The 19,516-nt window shown below is 35.3% G+C and overlaps 2 protein-coding genes across 3 annotated transcripts; both read left to right on the top strand.

Moving 5' to 3' along the window:
* Nucleotides 1-117: 117 nt before the first annotated feature.
* On the top strand, nucleotides 118-5,368 carry LOC147406326 (uncharacterized). The gene is made up of 8 exons (XM_086434277.1): nucleotides 118-277; nucleotides 402-624; nucleotides 719-929; nucleotides 3,379-3,449; nucleotides 3,535-3,612; nucleotides 4,626-4,713; nucleotides 4,838-4,893; nucleotides 5,016-5,368. Exons 1-8 carry the CDS (start codon nucleotides 212-214, stop codon nucleotides 5,087-5,089), a joined length of 867 nt encoding a protein of 288 aa, XP_086290403.1. The 5' UTR covers nucleotides 118-211; the 3' UTR covers nucleotides 5,090-5,368.
* A 3,449-nt stretch (nucleotides 5,369-8,817) lies between these two features.
* On the top strand, nucleotides 8,818-19,011 carry LOC147406325 (ubiquitin-conjugating enzyme E2 variant 1D-like). 2 transcript variants are annotated; one of them, XM_086434276.1, is made up of 5 exons: nucleotides 8,818-9,042; nucleotides 15,617-15,756; nucleotides 16,984-17,109; nucleotides 17,192-17,318; nucleotides 18,867-19,011. In XM_086434276.1, the coding sequence occupies exons 1-5, from the start codon at nucleotides 9,015-9,017 to the stop codon at nucleotides 18,875-18,877; spliced, it is 432 nt and encodes a 143-aa protein (XP_086290402.1). In that variant the 5' UTR covers nucleotides 8,818-9,014; the 3' UTR covers nucleotides 18,878-19,011. The 2 variants fall into 2 exon arrangements, with proteins under 2 accessions (XP_086290402.1, XP_086290401.1); XM_086434275.1 differs by lacking the exon at nucleotides 18,867-19,011 and adding an exon at nucleotides 18,582-18,849 and having other exon boundaries at nucleotides 8,831-9,042.
* Nucleotides 19,012-19,516: the final 505 nt, after the last annotated feature.

Raw genomic sequence — 19,516 nt, 5'->3', positions numbered from 1 at the left:
GAGGGTATTTTGGCAATTTTGGTTAATATCTCCGAGAAGACCAATGTCAAGCAACATTTCATTATTTTGAAAATACAGGGATATATCACAAATATTCACCAAATATGAAGGGTAATTTCTAAATCACCGTACAATTTTTGAAAAATGTAGATGAAATTTGTAACCGTTGTTCTCTCATTCTCTGCCATTCTGATTCACCTTTGAAGAAGCCATGGGAAGCCTTGATGCAGAGAGAGATTACGAAAATCTTCGAAATGCTCGAATCTCACAGAATCAGGTTCAAATCCAACCCTGCTTTTATTTCTTTTAAAAATAAAAAAATCCTTTCTCTCTCACTCTTTTTTTTTTCTTCAAATTTTATCTTCTCTAACTATTTTTCTTCTTCTTGGAACAAAAAAAAGGCTCGACTGGCATCTCTAAGGCTTGAGAAAAGCGTCAGTGAGTTACGAGCCATAATTTCATCCACAAAACCAGTCAAAACCCCTCGAAAAAACAATAAAACAATCTACTGTTTCACTTCCTTGAGGCGTTCAAATCGGTTGAAGGAGATTCACCAATTATCAGAATCCAATACCTTGCGACGTTCGAAGAGAAAATCCATCAACCCAATATCGTCTTCTCAAGGTTTTTTATGTTATTTTTAAAAAATTTGATGGTCTCCTTTATTTATTTATTCATAGAATCATTAAAGAATCGGGTTTTCTTTTGGGGGTGTTAGAGAGATTTAGTTTTTGGGAACCAATTCGAAGAAAATTACCATCTAGTAATAGAGGAGGAAAAGAGAAGAGAGCTGCAAATGCACCTATTTTGAATGTAGAACAAGCTTCAAAATGGCGAGTTTCTCCGGATGTATTGGCTCGGCGTTGCAATAGTAAAAGCAGGGGAAGTGTTTATGATCCTGTTTTTGGCATTTGTTGCCACTTCTGCAGGTTCTTCCCCCCCTATATCTTATTAAGTATATGGTTATTAGCCTCTTTTTATTTTGCATACAAGATGTTTGTGATTTGTACAAGCTTAAAAGTTAGTCTATTTGAAGTTCATCAAAGAGATAGTTGGAATTGTTTGTATGTATTTTAGAAATATTTTTGTTGTGAAACCCATTTTTTTCTTTACCCAAAAACATACCCATACTTCTTGATGGGTTATGTTATTGTTTGTGGAGCCTAATGCTACATAAATGGAAATTTTCAAGGGTATTTTTCGTAATTTCACTAGTATTATGTAAAACCCTAGATATGTTTTCCTCTAGGGTATATGTTTTCTCATTTCGGTGAAAGGTAATCTATAACTGCGATTTTCTCTCGTCATAGTGGAATTAGTGTGATCAATGGACATACCTCAATCCTGAGGAAACCATGTAAAATCTGTGATTTGTACAAACAAGCTAGTTGTTCTGAAGTCCATCAAAGAGATAGTTGGAAATTGGAATTGTTTGTAGGGTAAATAACCATTTCGTGGGCTGAATATGGGGAAATTTTCCAATTCCCAAAACATGCTTTTTAGTGAGATCGTCACTTTTATAAACCATCAAGATTATCACTTTTCAAAAAGAAAAAAATATATATCAGAGATTTCGCCACCTTATATCAGCAAGATTATCACTTTAAAATTATTGTGATCTCGCTATGCATGTTTTCGGAATTAAAATGAACAATGTTCCGGAACGTGAATTTTAACAAAAGTTGCGACATTTTCGGAAATTTCTCTTGTTTTTGTATGTATTTTAGAAATATTTTTGCTATAAGAACTGGTTTTTTCTTTTGTGAAAAAGATGCGCATATTTCTTGATGGGTTATTCATGTAGTTTTGATCGGGTATATGTTTTCTTTTGTAGAAACAGTTTCTCAGTGATTTCAATTACGACTTTGTGCCTTTTTCTTTGATTTTGGGAAATAAAAAGAAATGGAACTCACCTTCTTATGTAAAATTAGATGCTAGAAGATGCTTACTTGTGGTCTCATTTATGGATGTGTCCATCGTTGAGTTCTGTCCAAGTAATGCTAAAGATCATGGATTAGTAATGTAAGGTATTTAGGTGCTTACCTGTTAAGCGCAGTGGAGATCCAACCTCACGTTTGCTGGTCACTGGAGATCGGAGAGTCCAAATACCCGTCATGTTGACGCTACTAGAGCAGTCACGAAGCTTCCACACCTTAAACCCTAGATACCTCGATAGAAACCTAGAACTCACAGTACTTAGATAGGGGAGAAAGAGTAGAGAGATTTCTTTTTGGTGTGTATATCATGTACGAGTCTCTACTCCTATTTATAGAGATAAAGAGATAACGAGATTGTAGTATCCTAATCAAATAGGGACTCGATCTCACTAGGACTCTTAACTCCTAGAGGAGTCCTAGTGTGCGTGAATATAAAATGGGCCCACATGGATGCCCAAAATAACCAACTAGTAATATTTATTCAAGTAGTGTACTATTTTGTCGTGCGTTCACTAGGTGGTCCACTTAGTGGATCTTTAGAATCAATCATCATCATCATCAAAGCCTTATCCCAAAGATTTGGGGCAGGCTACATGAATCTTGTACGTCTATTCAATCCTGTCCTGAACCACATTTTTTGTTATTGAAAGTGTTATGTTTGTGCCTTGTATTCTGTTGGAGGTAGCTTGGTATTAGCATAAGAGACTGTACACCAAGTAGTGAATTCCGCAGGGTTTTTTTTTTACCCAATTTAGGACCTTTTTGTCCTATGGGAAAGTTCTTCTCTTTGTGGACTATAAATCAATAGTCAACTCGTTTTATAGTTTTCTTAGAGCTTTTTCAGTTTTTTAGGGAGAAAGTGAGATTGAGAAATTGTAAGTTGTTACTCTGATTTTCACAGATATACTGAAAGGATCTCATCATCACCTGTGGACGTAGGCAATCTTGCCGAACCACGTAAATTTTGTGCTGTGTTCTCTTTTCTTTTGATTGCATTTTACTTTCTTTATTGTTATGTTTCTCGCACCTATTTTTATACCGGAAGTGTGTTCATAGCCGCTTTCACTATCTCAATTGGAAGCTAAATTATGTGAATATCCAATTTAATAAATTCTTGCACGTAAGTTGTGGAGATGTGGAAATATTTGATATCCTAGCATCTCTTCAAGTTAAAAAAAAGATAGATATATAGATTGCATGCAAGGTGTGAAGTTATATTAAGGTTTGAGGTGATGCCCATGAACCATGAAATATTACTCAGGCTTAACCCAATATGGCTTACATGTTAGAAGCTCATCGTGCTTTTTTTTTTTTTCGATTCGTTTTCTACCATTGATAGTGTTCTGTTCTTAACTCTTATCCTGTGAACATTCGAGTCTCATTCCTCTACGAAAAATAGTTGGTGTGATATTTTTATGAATTTTGAAGTACATCAATGCAGACAAAAGAAGTTATGTGGTGAAGAAGATTGTAAGCGGTGTGGAGACCTAGATATGGATCAGCCATGCATGGGTAAATTATTAGTACAAAATAATTGTGTTATTATTCTGAAATTATGTACAATCTCTTTTAACATTATTAAATATCTGTGTGGCAGGCAAGACTGATTGTTCTGTATGTCACTCTAGCACTGGTGTCCTTTGTCGAGCTTGTCTCAAAGTTAGATATGGAGAAGGTAAGTTCCTGTGTTAAAGAACCCAAAATAAAGGGAAAAACAAGATGAAGGAAATGATCTATAATATACCATAGAGTAAGTCTGGCCTTACTACTTAGTAAGATTTGAATTCTTACTAAGCGTTGTTGAGCTCACCTTGTGGCATCCAAAAACATGATCCGATGCCACAGGGTGTAGAAGACAATTTTAAGAGCTTTGAAAAAAAAAATCAATAGAAAGTTATTTTTCATCGTTCAATTTTAATTTTAAATTTGTGAGTTCGGCGGGATAATGTTCAGTAGCCATTCATTTTCAAAACCTTTGGTCAAGCCCCCCAAATATATATATATATATATGGGGGTGGATCAAGGGACATATGTAAAAACAATGGTTGTTCAAAATATGGGTTAGAGGTTTGGATTGAGCTGATTTTTTGTAAGGATGTTCTCTATGATGAGAAGATCATCCTCACAAAAAATCATCTCAATCTGAAACTTGTAAATCCATCAAAAGTGGTTTACAAATTATTGGTAAAGAATCGACGGTCCACATTCTAAATCACTTTTGATGGGGTTAGAAGTTTCAGATTGGACTGATTTTTTTTTAGGATGATCTTCTCATCATAAAGATCATCCTCAAAAAAATCAGATCAATCCAAAACCTCTAACCCATATTTTTATTAGTGTTACATTGTTTTTACATATGTTTTTTCATATGTTTGATCCGTTCCCTATATATATAGATCTGAGTTTTTCCATGAAATCTAGAGGGCTGTGGTGTTTGATTGCCAATTTGGTAATCCATTTGAGCGCAGCAATTACTAAGTTAGTAAGGAAAGTGTTTCTCTATGTCCATAATAGTTGAGTTTGGTTATTACAAACTTAGTATTACCATCTGTCATGATCTTTCCACCATGGTTTCTACACCGCTTTAACATCACAATCAGACATGCATTGTTGCAGGTGTAATCTTCTTCTTCTTCTTCTTTTCCCAATAAGCAAATTGAACATTTTTCATGTTGAATTCTGTCTTAGAAATGGAGGAGGTGAGAAAGAACAAGGAGTGGATGTGCCCACACTGTGTAGAAGACAAAGGAATCAACCCATATTGGATATGCAACAGGTACTGACTCAGACGACCCCTCTTTTTTGTTTTTGAGTATTTTCATTTGGTATCTTAAGGTATTATGAACTAATGAAAAGAATAAAACTATCATTAAAAAATTTGTAATGGTTTTTATGGATAGCTCATTGTGTATGAAAAAACGAAAGATGTTGCCCACTGGAATCGCAATTTTCCAAGGTTTGTAGAAGTTCATATTATTTTATTTTATTTCATCAGATTTAGATTTACATTTCATAAACAATTTCTTGTTTACTAATAAAACTTGGTTTTTTATCCAAACTGAACGGTGGGAATAAAAGCTCGGGAAATGGGATACAAATCTGTAGCACATATGCTTATGAACAAGCTTCAACAAGCTGCTCAACATGGATGAGACAACAAGGACTTCTGATTTGCAAAATCAACATATTGTTTCCATAGGACCCGTTATGATGCCATCGCTACTCTTATTTGGCATGCTAAGATCATTTTTGTATCCTAAACAATTTTTTTTTTTTTAGTTTCTTGATTCTTCATGATTTCCAAGGATTTTACGTTGTGCCATGAACTACAATGTTGAACTAAACCATTGAACTCTGTGATGTGTCATAGTCCAAACTTCATGTTGTGTAAGATTTTTGGGTTGGAATCACTGATTGAATGATTCAAATTATTATTTGCTTTCCTGATTGTTAACCTTTTTAATTTTATTTCTTAATCATTTTACCTTAGAAGTTTTAAATATTTGTGTATTCGACGTATCTATGAATCTGCCCGAGGAGACATTAATCCAACATTTTTCAGATAAAAGTAAGATATAGTTTTTCATTCTAATTCTTTGTCTGACTTTAACCCATCACATGGTTGGATTAGTAATTTTATAATTCTAAATATGGTATGTTTTTTTTATGAATATTTGAGATACACCAATTTTTTTACCACCTCGATCTACACTGTAAGACTAACATAAAATGATCTAATGCCCTCAGTCCTTCAACCTCGGTAGAAAAAAATCTTGAGTTTTCTCCACAAAAAAAAAAAAAAATGGTCATCTTTCAAGCTCTTCAATGTCAAGGGTAAATTAACTTCAACCTTATCTTCAATTCATCATCTTTTACCTCTGGTAGAAAATGTTATCTTTTATTTTAAGAAAATTCTATCTTGTTCTTGAGGTTTAAAGGTTTAAGTATATATGAAAGTTTGAAGTTGAAGATGAAGGTAAAAAATAAAGAAAAATAAATAAATTAGAAGTTGAAAATGGTTGTTTTGGGGGGAGAAAAATAAAGGATTTTTGTCCAATACAAGGGCATTCCTGCCATTGTCTATTAGTCTTGCAGTGTAGACCGAGGTCTAGGGGCATGTTATCAGTTTGCAAACACAGGGTTTGTCCCATATTCACCAACACCACATGCATCCCTCAATTTAAATAAATTTGAATTTTCTAAGTGATTTTGGGCTATTAACAGGCAGGGCTGAGTTTGGGTCAGATAGTAAATGTTCGATCATAATTGGGCCTCAAAATTATAACCCAATTATTCTGGATAGTCCAACCATTTTAATAGCTTGTTTTAACACCCAACAATTTAGCCTTCTTTTAAAATGCTGGAACTAGAGTTATTAAAACATTAGATTGTCCAACAACTTAATTCATTTTTGATAAATTTTTTTTTTTTAAATATTAAAATATTTAACCCTCTTTTATTAATTTTCCCTACTTAAAATGAAAGTGCTGATCTCATACATCAGTTAGTTGGATAAATATTTTACTACCCTTACTTTCGCATGCCACTTGGGATCTTGTAATTAATACATGAATGAACACTATTTTTTCATGAGTGCAATTTTGGTGACCCCTACTTTAGAGACCCCGCATACCCATTGGTCCACGTGGTATAGAAAAATTTAACAGATTTTCTCTCACAAGCTGTGAATTTATTCTTCCAAAATTAATCTCAACCATTAATAGTAATTTAAAGGTAACAAATAAGATTACAAAATCTTTACGACTCTAAACGTGTTAAATCAGTTATCCAAATAAGCTCACAAATTTGATCATGATCAAGTGTTTTTTTGGTCATCTCATACTTTGCAATTGGTGTTCATCCCCAAAATCTCTCGAGTTTACATTCAAAGGATTTACTTGTTACAACCACAGTGTAGCCTATGTTTTTCTTTAGATACTTTGTTTCACTCCAATTATCTGATAAATCGGAATTGATACAATGGAAATGAATGCATTTCCATACTATTAAGTAAGTGGAAGAGATAGAACCTAACATGAATCATGCCACATCACATATTCTATCGGATGTTATAGAGTCTATTCATGCACAACATGATTTAGGTCTAATCATAGAAAAAATTCTCCTCAAGTGAATCAAACTAGCCTTTATATGGGGCTTACATGATGGTAGGAGCGGCAGGCAGAAAAAATCATATCTTTGCATGGCTCAATCAATAGTTCAATTTACACACTCCCATAATTTGAAGGAAAATATCCAAATACATGTCTTATTCTTTTTAATAATCTATATTTGTAACAATGAAATACTATTGTTCCTCCCCAAAATGATATATGGTTGATTCCAAATGTCTTGATCTGTCTTCTTTATCTCTTTAAAGGACCAAAAATACATTGCTTACAGGGGCGGATTTACAGTGGGGGCAATTGCCCCCACAAGAATTTCTAAAATCAATAGGGTGGTATTAATAATTTTAATTTTTTTTTTAACATTCTACTGCTTTGCCCCCACAGAAGTTTTGAAAAAAAATTTATTTGTAATTTGCCCCCACAAAAAATTTTAATATTCTACTGCTTTGCCCCTATAAAAGATCAGAAAATTTTTCTATTTGTAATTTGCCCCCACAAAAACAAAATCCTGGCTCCGCCCCTGATTGCTTAGGTATCTTTGGGAAGTGCATTAACATTAATATGTGACTTAGCAATCACATACTCAATAAAGGGGTTGGGATTTTATATGAGCTTAATCATAATTGTAAACAACTATTGAAATTATTTAAATGAGTGTTATAATGTTTTGTAATGTTGAGATTATAGTTAGGGGTAAATTACAATTTCATGGATAGAATATGACAAAATTAATGCACTATTTGTTTTTATTCCCGAAACATATTTTCTAGTGAGATCGCAAGTAATGTTAAAGTTGAATATCCCTGATATTTTTAACAACGAGATTACTGGTAATTTGTGGACAAGATCGTCAATCTCATTGTTAATTTTTCAGTGAGAACGTTGATTATAGAAGTGGCGATCTCGCTAGAAAACATATTTTGAGAATTAAAATGAACAGTGTATAGAAATCAGAATTTTGCCATAACTTTGTGCATGTTTATGAAAATTTCTTGATAATTTGATCAAAACCTTTGTAATGTTTGAAAAATGTATTTTAATCTTTAATTATGGTGTAATAAATCATCATGCGCCTTAAGATTTTATGTGTGCTTGGTTGTTATTGCGAAAAGTAGGCCCTACCGAATTGTTTGATTTTTCTCTGAAAAAAAAAAAAACTTAAAATTATCACAAATCATTACGACAAAAAACGTGTGGAATTATTTGTAGATTTTATCAGTGTTAATGTGATCCTTTTGATATTATACAAAAGTAAATTATGATCTCATGTAAAAATGATTTCATTGACAAAGAACATATAAAAAATCATGAGATTATAATTTATATTTGTACAATGTCAAAAGGATTTCGTTAACAAATAACATTTATAAGAAAAATACTCAAAGTCAACAAGATGAGATGATAAATTATTTTTGTATAATGTCAAAATGATCCCATTGACATTGAAACTTTTTTTTTTTTGACGTTTTTGTTTGACAACTAAGTACTCGACAAGTTTCACAAGACTTTCCGATTGTTAACTACCAAGCATATATATATTAATCGCAAAAAGATGAAAATCCTCGTAAATATAAATCACCCGCAAATGGAAAATTTTGCATAACAAACAAGTTGAAAAAACTCGGCCGAGTCAACTCTGCATTGTTAGGTAGTGAGATGACATTTGTCCATTTGGAGCACAGTGACAGTCTGAACTGTAGGTGAAGAGAAAATGCCTGGACTGCCGGCCCAGAATCAACTTTTTTCTACTTTGTGTGATGTGTTTAAAGCTTTTTATTGGGACTTGTGAATCGAGTTAGGCAGAGAGATTACATAACTTTTACATTTCGTCTTACTTCCACCAAGAAGGTTCCAAGTTCCAACCCTACCTTCCAATTCACCCCACTATCTCTCTCCAATTTTCTGTAAATTACAGAGAAACCCTAGTTCTCTGTTCCTGCAAAGTAACATGGGTTCTGAAGGATCCAGGGTTGTAGGTGAGTTCCGTCATCAAGATCATAACCATATAACCTAATTTTCTTTTTAATTTTGTGTTCTATAATTTGATCTTTGTTAAATTGGTTATCATTTCTTTTTTGCTTTAATGCTTTTCTGAATTTTTAACTTCCTATAGCTTGTCTGTTCTGTTTATTTGATGCTTTCTAGGGTTTTGTAAAATTTAAGGTTTATCTTTTATGTCTGATGATCTGATTTAATTAGAATTCCTTGTAATTATGTTCAAATATGGTAATGTGTGCAATTTGAACCAAATAATTGGTTTCTTTATGTAGTTTCTACTTCTAGTATTTGAATCCAATAGATTTTGGGTCTTTGTGATGAACAATGGTTGAGTAGACCCAATTTTTTTCGGCGTGGGTTTAATCTGAACTTCATTGGATTCTATTTCATGAAGGATTTGGATAGAAATTATAATTGACATGCATCTGAATATCGTCATCTTTGTCGTCGTCATTATCATCATCATCATCGTCATCATCATCAAAGCGTGATCTGAAGGTAGGGGTGCGGTGAATTGAAGTGCATCTTTTCTAATAAAAAACCAAATGGTTTGATCACAAGTTCATTACCATTGATAATGGACCTTACTTCATACATCCTCCCTTTGTTGGGATATTGCTTTTCACGAAGATGAAGGTGGGCACAAAATATTTAAAATCTTTCTATTTTTAGGTATTGGACCTCAACCCTTTTATGTAAGTGTTTAGCCATAGACATGATAGTAAGAGATGTAGAAAGTGTAGAGGTAGGTGTAGATAGGTGGGTAGAGCCTTTGTGCATGTGTATGTGCAATGACCTTAATAGACTCCAATACCCCATGTAAATGTCCAAAGGTGGTTATATGAAGGCTTTATATACCAGACGAAACCGAGGAAGAATCAAGGATATTCAGAGAAGTGAACTCGTCATGATCAAGTGGTGCTTTTCTCATTGATTACATTATTCTATTTATACAAGAAGTAGAGAGAGAAAAAGGGTCTTAGGTCAATTGTGTTACTCATCATTTGTCAAGGTTGGTACGTCAGGTCACCATTGCTTGAGGTGGGTAGGAAGTGAGGGTGGAGAAAAGTTCACTTGTGGGGACTGAATTAAGTCTATGAAAATGAAATTAGAAAAATAAAATAATAATGTATATATGTTTTTAATAATGGAAGTCGTATTACATCTTACTGTAAAAGGTGAACTAAGGTTAGATTATATCTAAGTCAAAGGTACTTTATAACCTATTAAATGTTTTCAAAAAATATATCTATCAAACTTTGGTATATATATTTACAAAATCAATAGAAAGTGTGTTATTAAAATTGTGTTCGACTCCCTTTAATAGAATAGAAATCATCTATTATCGAGCCTGAAGTAAAGTTTTCAGCAGTTTCTTTTTAAATGTAGACAATTAAGTATTTTACATGAAACTCATCTTCCATATTGTTCCAAAGTTTGGTTTTAATAATTTTTATGGCTAAAAATGCTCTTTTTGTGGTTGCTGTAGAACCGAAAGAGTTAAACAAAGGCAAATCAATCTATCAATCAAATAGTAGACCTTTGACTTTCATATTTCCACTAATTTTCCGTGTAGGTCAAAAATTGTAGACATATTCTGCAAATTTGGATGATGAGATACATCGAGTCATAATGTTGCAACTGAAATTTCAAAAAAACTCTCTTACTCAATGAAATCTTAAGGATAAATTTTTTCCATAAGACTGTAAATATCATCGATATTGAATGATTTATTAGCATCCCTGGAATCCAAAGTTGAGTTAAGAATAAGGAGTTCCATTGTCTGCTCATTGAATCTGTTATAACTTTTGTAGTTGAGAATCTATTGCAACAATAAATATATCAATTCGATAATGATGCTTAATTATAATGTGATCTAGTTGATAAAGAGATCAACTTTGACCTGTTATATATCAAGCACTCATATCGAGCATATCAATGTCATATTTTTTGCAAAACGATTTAACATTCTATAATAAAACATCGCAACCATCTTCCCTCAAATTTTGAATGAGATTTTTTGTAACTTGATACCATTTTCATCAATTAATAAAATAGAAATATCTTTATAGAGAAGTTGGAGTAGGAGTTACCAAAATTTGGATTTCATGAATACCCCCAACCTTTACTTTTAAACATGATTATTTTGGTAAGAAACCAAGGGAAGTGCAGGACATGACCCTATAATCATGTTTTTGTACTTGAGATCCATCTCATCAATTAATAAAATAGATTTGAATCTCACGAATTACCGAAATTTGAATATCATGAGTGCCTCCAACCTTTATCTTATAACCACAAGAGATTGAAACGCGCCCATCAAATCACCCTTCCGAGTCCTATTCTCCTTATTCAAACCACCCAACTCTTTCGTTTTGCCCAACTCTAACTCTGCTAGCATAGCTTTCTTCTAACATCAATTCAGCCAAAGGAGTCTCTATTCTAGACAATCAACTTCTCCTTTAATGCCTTAAATCTTCTTTCTAAACACCTTACTTGGTCTCCCCCAAAATCAAAGCTATCCCACCATTCTGTAACCCACTCCTTAAAATTTTGTTGCTCCAACCACATATTTTCAAACCTAAAAATGGTAACTCATCTAGTGAACTCTCCAACACATAGTATAATCGAGCAATGATCTGAGGTCAAATTCGCAATAGACTCCTAAATAACTTAATAAAATGCTCCTCCCTAGTCAATGGGACCAAGAATCTATCCAACCTGTTAAAAAATAACCTATCTTGATTATTAGACCAAGTGAATTGCTTCCTACAAAGAGGAATATCCATAAATCCCCTTCTATTCAAAACCCCCCAAATTTTCTCATTTCCCCTCGTCACTCTAGAATCCTTTTTCATAAGAGAACCTGATGACGTTAAAGTCACCTCCCACACGCCAAGGCCTCCCCCAATAAGCACAAACATCCTCTAGCTATTGCCAAAACTGAACCCTCTCCCAATCAAGACATGGGCCATACGCTCGAGAAAACACCTACCAAAACTCCTCCTCTACTTTCCTAGACAAAATTGACACTAAGAAATCACAAACAAGCTCTTCGTCTATGACAATATGCCTCCTGTTCCACGTTACGATTATCCCTCCGGACACCCTCAACATAGGGAGAAAGCACCACCCTTCATTGCAACCACCCATAACTCTCCAATCAACCTCCTCTAACTTAGATTCTTGAACAACCACAATATTTGGTTTAGACCTACCAATCAACTCTTTCACAACAACACACTTTTTATCGTCATTCAAACCTCTTAACATTCCAAGACAAGATGTTACATGTCATTAAGAACCAAAGCTCTATTCCTTAATCTCCTTGCTGAAATAGTTTTCCATGCAGGATCACATGCTCTCCTTTGAAGTTCTTCTACCTCTTTTATTAAGAACCAAAGCTCTACTCCTTAACACTCGTGTCCCCATCTCAGTGACATATCCTCCATGGATCACTAGCTCAACTACCTTTGTTCTCTCACTAATACTTGACCCAAGCCATTCTCCCACTGCTTTCTGAACACAATGCTATCATATTCTGTATACCCATAGCCACCTTCAACAACACTCTCTTCTCAGCCCTAAACCCTTCTACTGCCATTCCCATTGACAAATAGGAACTCAAAATGTTCCCCAACAACCACCTTGAGAGCTCCTCCACCAGAAGCCTCTTTCCTTCGTCAACTCCTCTTCGTCCATATCTTGACCACAACCTAACAACCCCTTTTGCTCCTCCAACACATCATTTGGGACAACCTCACCATCTTGAAACTTGTCTGAAACATGCCTAATTAGGTGTAGTGGATCAAAGAGAGCAACCTCCTATTCGTAGCCAGAGGCCTCCATGAAAACCTAAAGGAAAGACAATCCAACTCTTTCCATAAACCCGCAGATTTGGGGGACAAAGAAGAAGATGTTGTGAATGTAACCATTCCTAGAATGATTAACAACAACCATAGGCTCCACGGTGCTTTCTCGAAACTAGCAGAAACCCTTCACGCAACTTGTTTAGTATGATCTCCATAACATTGCAAGAAGAATCTCCACCTTCCAAGCACAAATAACCCTACTTGCGAAATCCAGATACCTTGCAACTCTGGCGACAGTAGCCCAGATGATCCTTCTAGAAATGCTTTCTCGAGGGGGAAGATGAGAGAGCCAGGCCCCAACCCATTTGGCTTTAAAATAACTCTTGCCTCTATCTAAATAAGAAGTAGGCTCACCAATTACTTTCGTTAATACGCTATTAAGAAGCCCTCCCAGCAACTTTTGACTACTCACATGGGGGATCCATACTGTCTTGAAGGTCCAAACAATCCACCGCTGGCCTAGGCCAGGCATGTTGTAATTCATGAGTTGTGAACACTTTAACCCCACCTCTTGGCTTGTACAAACCAATTCAACACAGTGGGTTTTATCCGATTCAACAATGCTAGCTGTTGCCTTATCCTGCAACGTACACGTGTCTAAAACATGCGTGATTGGAATGCTGCTTTCCACGTCAGTCACTCTTGATGAGTGTGCCCTTAAAGCATGCAACAACTTCAGCCTAACACATCGCTTTTGCAGCCACTCTTCCTTTGCTCTTAAATGATCTCCACGTGTCAAAGCAGGGGGCTCAGACACCCATCCACAGCCAGCGACTGTACCTTTTTGAAATTCAAATGTTGGATTTACTATGTCCACACCAAAACTACTACCAACATGCATCTCCTTCTCAGAGCTATCTCTGCCCTTCTTCTCCAACAAGACCTTTTGCAGACACGACAAACGACCAACATCGAACCCAGATAATCTTTGCTATGCCTACTCCTATCACATATTCAAAACCATCCCCCAACCATTTTGACCTTCATTCTAGCCACCTTCAAGAGGGATTTCGATTGTAAACACGACAAACGACCAACATCGAACCCAGATAATCTTTGCTATGCCTACCCCTATAACATATTCAAAACCGTCCCCCAACCATTTTGACCTTCATTCTAGCCACCTTCAAGAGGGATTTCGATTGTGTCAGTTCATGCACCTGTAATAGCCCCCAACATACACCCATCCTCTGGAAAATTTCTGGTTTCCATTGATGAAAAGGGAGGCCAACCTAGTCCAGGGATTTTTTGAGGACCAGTACTTCTCAATTTTGTTTACTTGCGCAAACCACGAGCTCAGAAGGACGACGACATCATAGATCGTGATGCATCCAAGGAGACAAAGTACTTGAAATCAGCGCTATACAAACACACAAAAATATGAGGGAACTCATCTATAGGAACCCAATCACAACTAGCACCACAAAAACTCAGGCTGTATAAAGCTACTTGATGGTCATCCTAATGACTGACCTTAACACGACAGATGACTCCCCATTTCCACTCGCCGAAGTACCCCGGTCCATCATCCTCCTTGTTATCTTTTCTGGCACTTTAACAGAATCATCACTTGCCTTGCCTTTTGTCTGGTTTCCCCATTCTAAATTTTGCGCTGAATCATGGTGAGTGATGATTTTTCCATGAGTCACCAGAGCCTTACCCATATATATAGTTGAAGTCAAAGATTAATCTACATTACATGAGATAGGTACTGCTCTACTGGTGTAAAACAAGCCACAACTACTTTTGCATCAACCTCTACAACAGTGTGTACATGTTACAATTCCTTTATTTATTTCTAAGCAACTTCTTGTATGCTTTTTTTTTTTTTTGTGGATAAGAAACTTGTAGTATGTTTTACTTTTGAGTAATTTGCAATATCTGAAATTTCAGCGTTTCAGTTTTGGGATTATTGTGACCCCTTGTATCCATGTCTTACACCGACAGAATTATTCAGTCAAAAGTCCTGTAGAATTGTCCAAGTTTCACTTAGGCGTAATATATGGATTTCCACTTTAAACTAACGTTTCAAAGATTGTAGACATAATGAATGGAAGCTTTCAAAAGTCTGAATTGTAATTGTTCATTATCAGATATCTCTTTGTTGTATTTCTTCACATTCTCTTTAGGAATTCCTTTTGTTTGCTACTTTTTGAGCATTGTGGAAAGAGAGGAAAAACAAGTGTTTTTAGGGTTAAGATTCTGATATCAATGCCATGTTGATGAAGATCAAGGTACTTATGTTCTGTCTTCTATTCTTTACCATTTAAAGGCACTTGTTTTGAAGATTTTCGTTTTCAAATGGGATAAATTATATATTGTGATTGCTGAATTTTTATAATTTCATTTTGAAGGATGAGTAGTAGTGGAATGATCATTAGAGCCTTTCCCTTGTATTGTTGTATGATTTGGGCTCTGCTTTTTTAGTTTTTTTGTCGAAATACTTCTACCAATCAAAAGGGGATCATAAGGAGCTATACCCTCTTCGTGTAATGTAAATTATGCATAACTTTGCGTATGTCAGTGCTGTCTCGACCAAGGTCTTTGACACTTCATCTACTAACATGGTTTAATTTCTCTCATTGTTTGTCACGAATATTCTTTATGATGGATGAAATGAATTGCACTAGCATGGATCCATGAAGATTAGATGGTGAATTTTGTGGTGGTCATTTTGCAGTTCCTAGAAATTTTAGATTGCTGGAGGAACTTGAGAGAGGGGAGAAGGGAATTGGAGATGGAACTGTTAGCTATGGAATGGATGATGGTGATGATATATACATGCGTTCGTGGACTGGGACTATCATTGGCCCTCCCAATGTACGTTTTATAGAATTTCTTCGTGTTTGTGACTAAAAAATTAGTGCATTATTTCTCACTGAAATTTACATGTTATCATAGTTTGCTATTTTGCCATACTTGGAAATAATTTGGTGCATCTGTGGTACATCATTCTCGATCAACCATATTACCCTATACCTACCCGCAATACACTTTACAATTATTCTGAATCATCCAATTATACCAGACGCTTCCAACTGCTTGATATGTGAACCTGTATCTTAACCATGACACATTTTTCAGTTGTCTAAGTTTCAGCTTTAGATGTATATGAAGTAGGGCTGTCAATGGATGGGATCAGACCTGAACTCCGATCCAATAACTTCGGGTTTGGATTGATGATTTAGATTCCGGTAAGGATCCAATTCAATAGGGTTCCGAACTGATATCTTATTGAATCGGTTCTGGATTGGCCATGTCCCAATCCGATAAAGACCTTATCTGATAAAATGTTAGCAATTGTATAAGTTATATTATAGGGTTGGGATCCGATGACTCCTAAGAATGACTCATGAAAAAAACATATGATCCCAACCCTTTAAACACAAAATCCTATGGTTGAGATTTATGATTATCTTGAAAATACAAATCTCGGAGCTACTTATCCCGAGGATAAATCTCAACCATTGGATTTTGTATTTGAAGGGTTTCATGAGTCATTTTAGGAGTCAAGGGATCCTGACTCTATATTATATATTTGTTTATTTAGATTTTCTACATCAAATTGGGTTTGATCCGATCCCTGACCCGCTCCGATTGTTAGTGGATTGGGTTTGGATCTTAATATTGAGATCCAATAAAAACCTGATCCTTTAAAAGCTCGATCAGATGCTTAACGAATTAGTTCTGGATCTGATACTTATCGGATCAGTGCTGGATCCGATCCTTGTCAGTTGGTACCAAATTGACCCCAATCTGAACTCATTCCATTGACAGCCCTAATATGAAGGTTAAGAACCTCCAAATAGTTCTATAGTTGCTGGCCCATGGATTGAGGTCACTTCGTTGATTGTCCATAGACTGAACTGTTCAGATTGATGTCCCTGTGGTCTCTAGTACAATACCCGTTGGGGTTGTCTGGATGATGCTGTAACGACTCTTAGTTCCGGTTTTCTCTTAATTAATGTCGAATCTTGAGTCTCCATTTTTCACCTTGAAATAGAGGGAAATCATGTCTTATTTATGTCCTTTCCTTTTTCTTGCTAGACTGTTCATGAGGGGCGTATCTACCAATTGAAACTGTTCTGTGACAAAGATTATCCGGATAATCCACCGACTGTAAGGTTCCAGACACAAATAAACATGACTTGTGTAAACCAAGAAACTGGAATGGTAGGTATTTATGTTTGCAGGAGATGTATATTTGCTGTGCCCCTGAAATTATGTGGTTATCTTATTCATTTATAATGTACAGGTTGAGCCGAGTCAGTTCCCAATGCTTGCTGATTGGCAAAGGGAGACCACAATGGAGGACATATTGACCCAATTGAAGAAAGAAATGACGTCTCCTCAGAACCGGAAGCTTGCCCAGCCACCCGAAGGTGAGTCCACCTCCACATCCCGAATGTTTGGTGGCATTTGTTACTTTTGTTTGTTCATGATTATCTTGAAAGAAAAAGACCGTCTTCGAAAATATATCTGCACATTTACCATTCAATTAGAGCATCTCCAACCCATGTCTCTAGATTTTTCCTCCAAATTGGAGAAGATGCTCACCTCTGAACCTGATTGAATTCCAACTGCCCCCTTCACTTAAAACACTATTCATTCACTTGAAAAAGTTTAAAAGAGAAGGGGACAGAAATGTTATTTAAAACAAGTTATATGAAAAGAGAAGGTCAAAAATGACATTTATGGAAAAAATGGGGCTAAAATAGGGTATTTAAAAAACATGAATAGTGATTTAGAGAGCCCCATTAAAATTTCATAAGATCTCTATATTTGGAGACATGAACAATGATATAGAGGGGGTTTCTCAAAAATAGAGACTGGTTGGAGTTACGTTCAGACATCTCCCCCTCTAATATTAGAGAGACTAGTTGGAGATGCTCTGAGCTGATTGGGTGATCTTAAGCAATCTGATAAATGGGTTATTTGGACAGTTGCACAGAGTAGCATTGACCATCTGAAATGAAGTAATTGATTTTCCAAAAGCACAATCTATTGGTCGGATGGCTATAATAATCTCAGTAGTGTGGGTCCTCAGTTCTGTGGCCCATCTATTTTGATGCTAAAGACCATATGGTGAGAGCATCAATTGTGGGTAGAGATGCTTCATGGAACATCTTGTTTGTAGGGTTGTCCATGGATCAGGTTTGGATCGGACCAGGGTGAAATGGGATCTATCCTATAAGATTTGAATCTGATTCGGGTAGAACTAATACTTATTGGATCTAAATATTTGGTCCCAATCTGATACAAAGACAATTGGTTTGTATCAAATTTATGTACTTCCAACAAAATATAACATTTAATTTATGGGAGCTGCTATTGCCCCATCAACTTTTGCTGATGCCACCCCAACTGTGTGCAATTCTTTGGTGATTTACATAGGACTTGGTGTGGCAATAGCAAAAGTTGGTGGGGCAATAGCAGTGATCTTAATTTATACATCATCACATTTTATCGGATTGGGACATGGTTTATCCAAAACCTATTCCCATTAGGTTAGCAAAATGGATACTTATCGAAAGGGGCTTTTATCCGAGCCTGAGTTCTCTATCCAGACCCTAAGTTAATGGAATTTTTCCCTTCAGTAGTATCTTGTAGTATGGAGTTTCTATTATAAAGAGATGTCCTTACAGGAAATGAAGAGCAAAGGATGGATCAAAAGGGGATAGTTCTCAAGTGTTGTATTCTCTGAGTATATCAAGATAAAGGAATATGGTGATGTGTACATAATATCCTTATAGATGGTAGCCTTGCCTACTGGCCTCACGTTATTAGTTCATTTTATGTACTTTGTCTTTGAGGGAAAAAGAGGGGTCAAATTAGAAAGTAATCATACCTAATTTGTCAAATTACTGAATAACTATCAATGTTACAAGCACTGCTACACTTGGTTGAACGAGATATGATGTCTGATGTAGGTCTTACATGAAGGGCATGTCGGATGCACAAGATATTCAAATAATGTTATTGCTTTATGTTCCTGGTATCAAATTTTAATGCTAGTATATGATTTCTGTAAACTAATAATATTATATTAATATAAATATTTAGTAATTGAAATTATTGTAGATACTTACCCATGAAATAAAATAAAATAAGAGACAAAATTAAGTAGCAGAGATAAAATATTTATAATAACTACTACAAAACCCTCCAATGGGTTACTGTGTTTAGTAGAAGGTTGTATGAATTGTGTACAAGATGTTTTGTTGCTCAAAATCTCGTAACAAGTTCTTGTTTTATTTTATTTTTGGCATTTTTGTTGTTGTAAACCTTGGGGTGGTGTCAAACCAACTTTGTCTCTAGAAGCCTAGATAATTGTTACTCCTAGGGAAACAAGTTGATTTCTGCTTTCCACTCGTAATGTGACATTTTGTAGGTTATAAACTTGCAAGTTGTAGTGAAAGAATATACCGACTCATTTCAATAATAAAGGACTTGGTTTTGAATAAAGTGGAATGGAGGAATATGATTCATTTGTTGTAACCCGAGATCTTTGTGATAAGGTTTTTGTTGTTGTTATTGAACACTTACAAGATGACCAAATTCGAAAATTGAAATTTGTTGG

This window comes from Akebia trifoliata, chromosome 3 (genome assembly GCF_017979445.1).
Source record: "Akebia trifoliata isolate Shusen 1 chromosome 3, ASM1797944v1, whole genome shotgun sequence".
Lineage (NCBI taxonomy): Eukaryota > Viridiplantae > Streptophyta > Magnoliopsida > Ranunculales > Lardizabalaceae > Akebia > Akebia trifoliata.
This window is presented reverse-complemented; position numbering and strand designations above follow the sequence as displayed.

Coding starts and splice junctions, on each gene's coding strand:
- LOC147406325 (XM_086434275.1), top strand. CDS start 9,015: ATGGGTTCTGAAGGATCCAGGGTTGTAG. Junction 17,110..17,191: donor TAAACCAAGAAACTGGAATG/GTAGGTATTTAT, acceptor TATAATGTACAG/GTTGAGCCGAGTCAGTTCCC. Junction 17,319..18,581: donor GCTTGCCCAGCCACCCGAAG/GTGAGTCCACCT, acceptor ATGTCCTTACAG/GAAATGAAGAGCAAAGGATG.
- LOC147406326 (XM_086434277.1), top strand. CDS start 212: ATGGGAAGCCTTGATGCAGAGAGAGATTACGAAAATCTTCGAAATGCT. Junction 278..401: donor CTCGAATCTCACAGAATCAG/GTTCAAATCCAA, acceptor AACAAAAAAAAG/GCTCGACTGGCATCTCTAAG. Junction 930..3,378: donor ATTTGTTGCCACTTCTGCAG/GTTCTTCCCCCC, acceptor ACATCAATGCAG/ACAAAAGAAGTTATGTGGTG.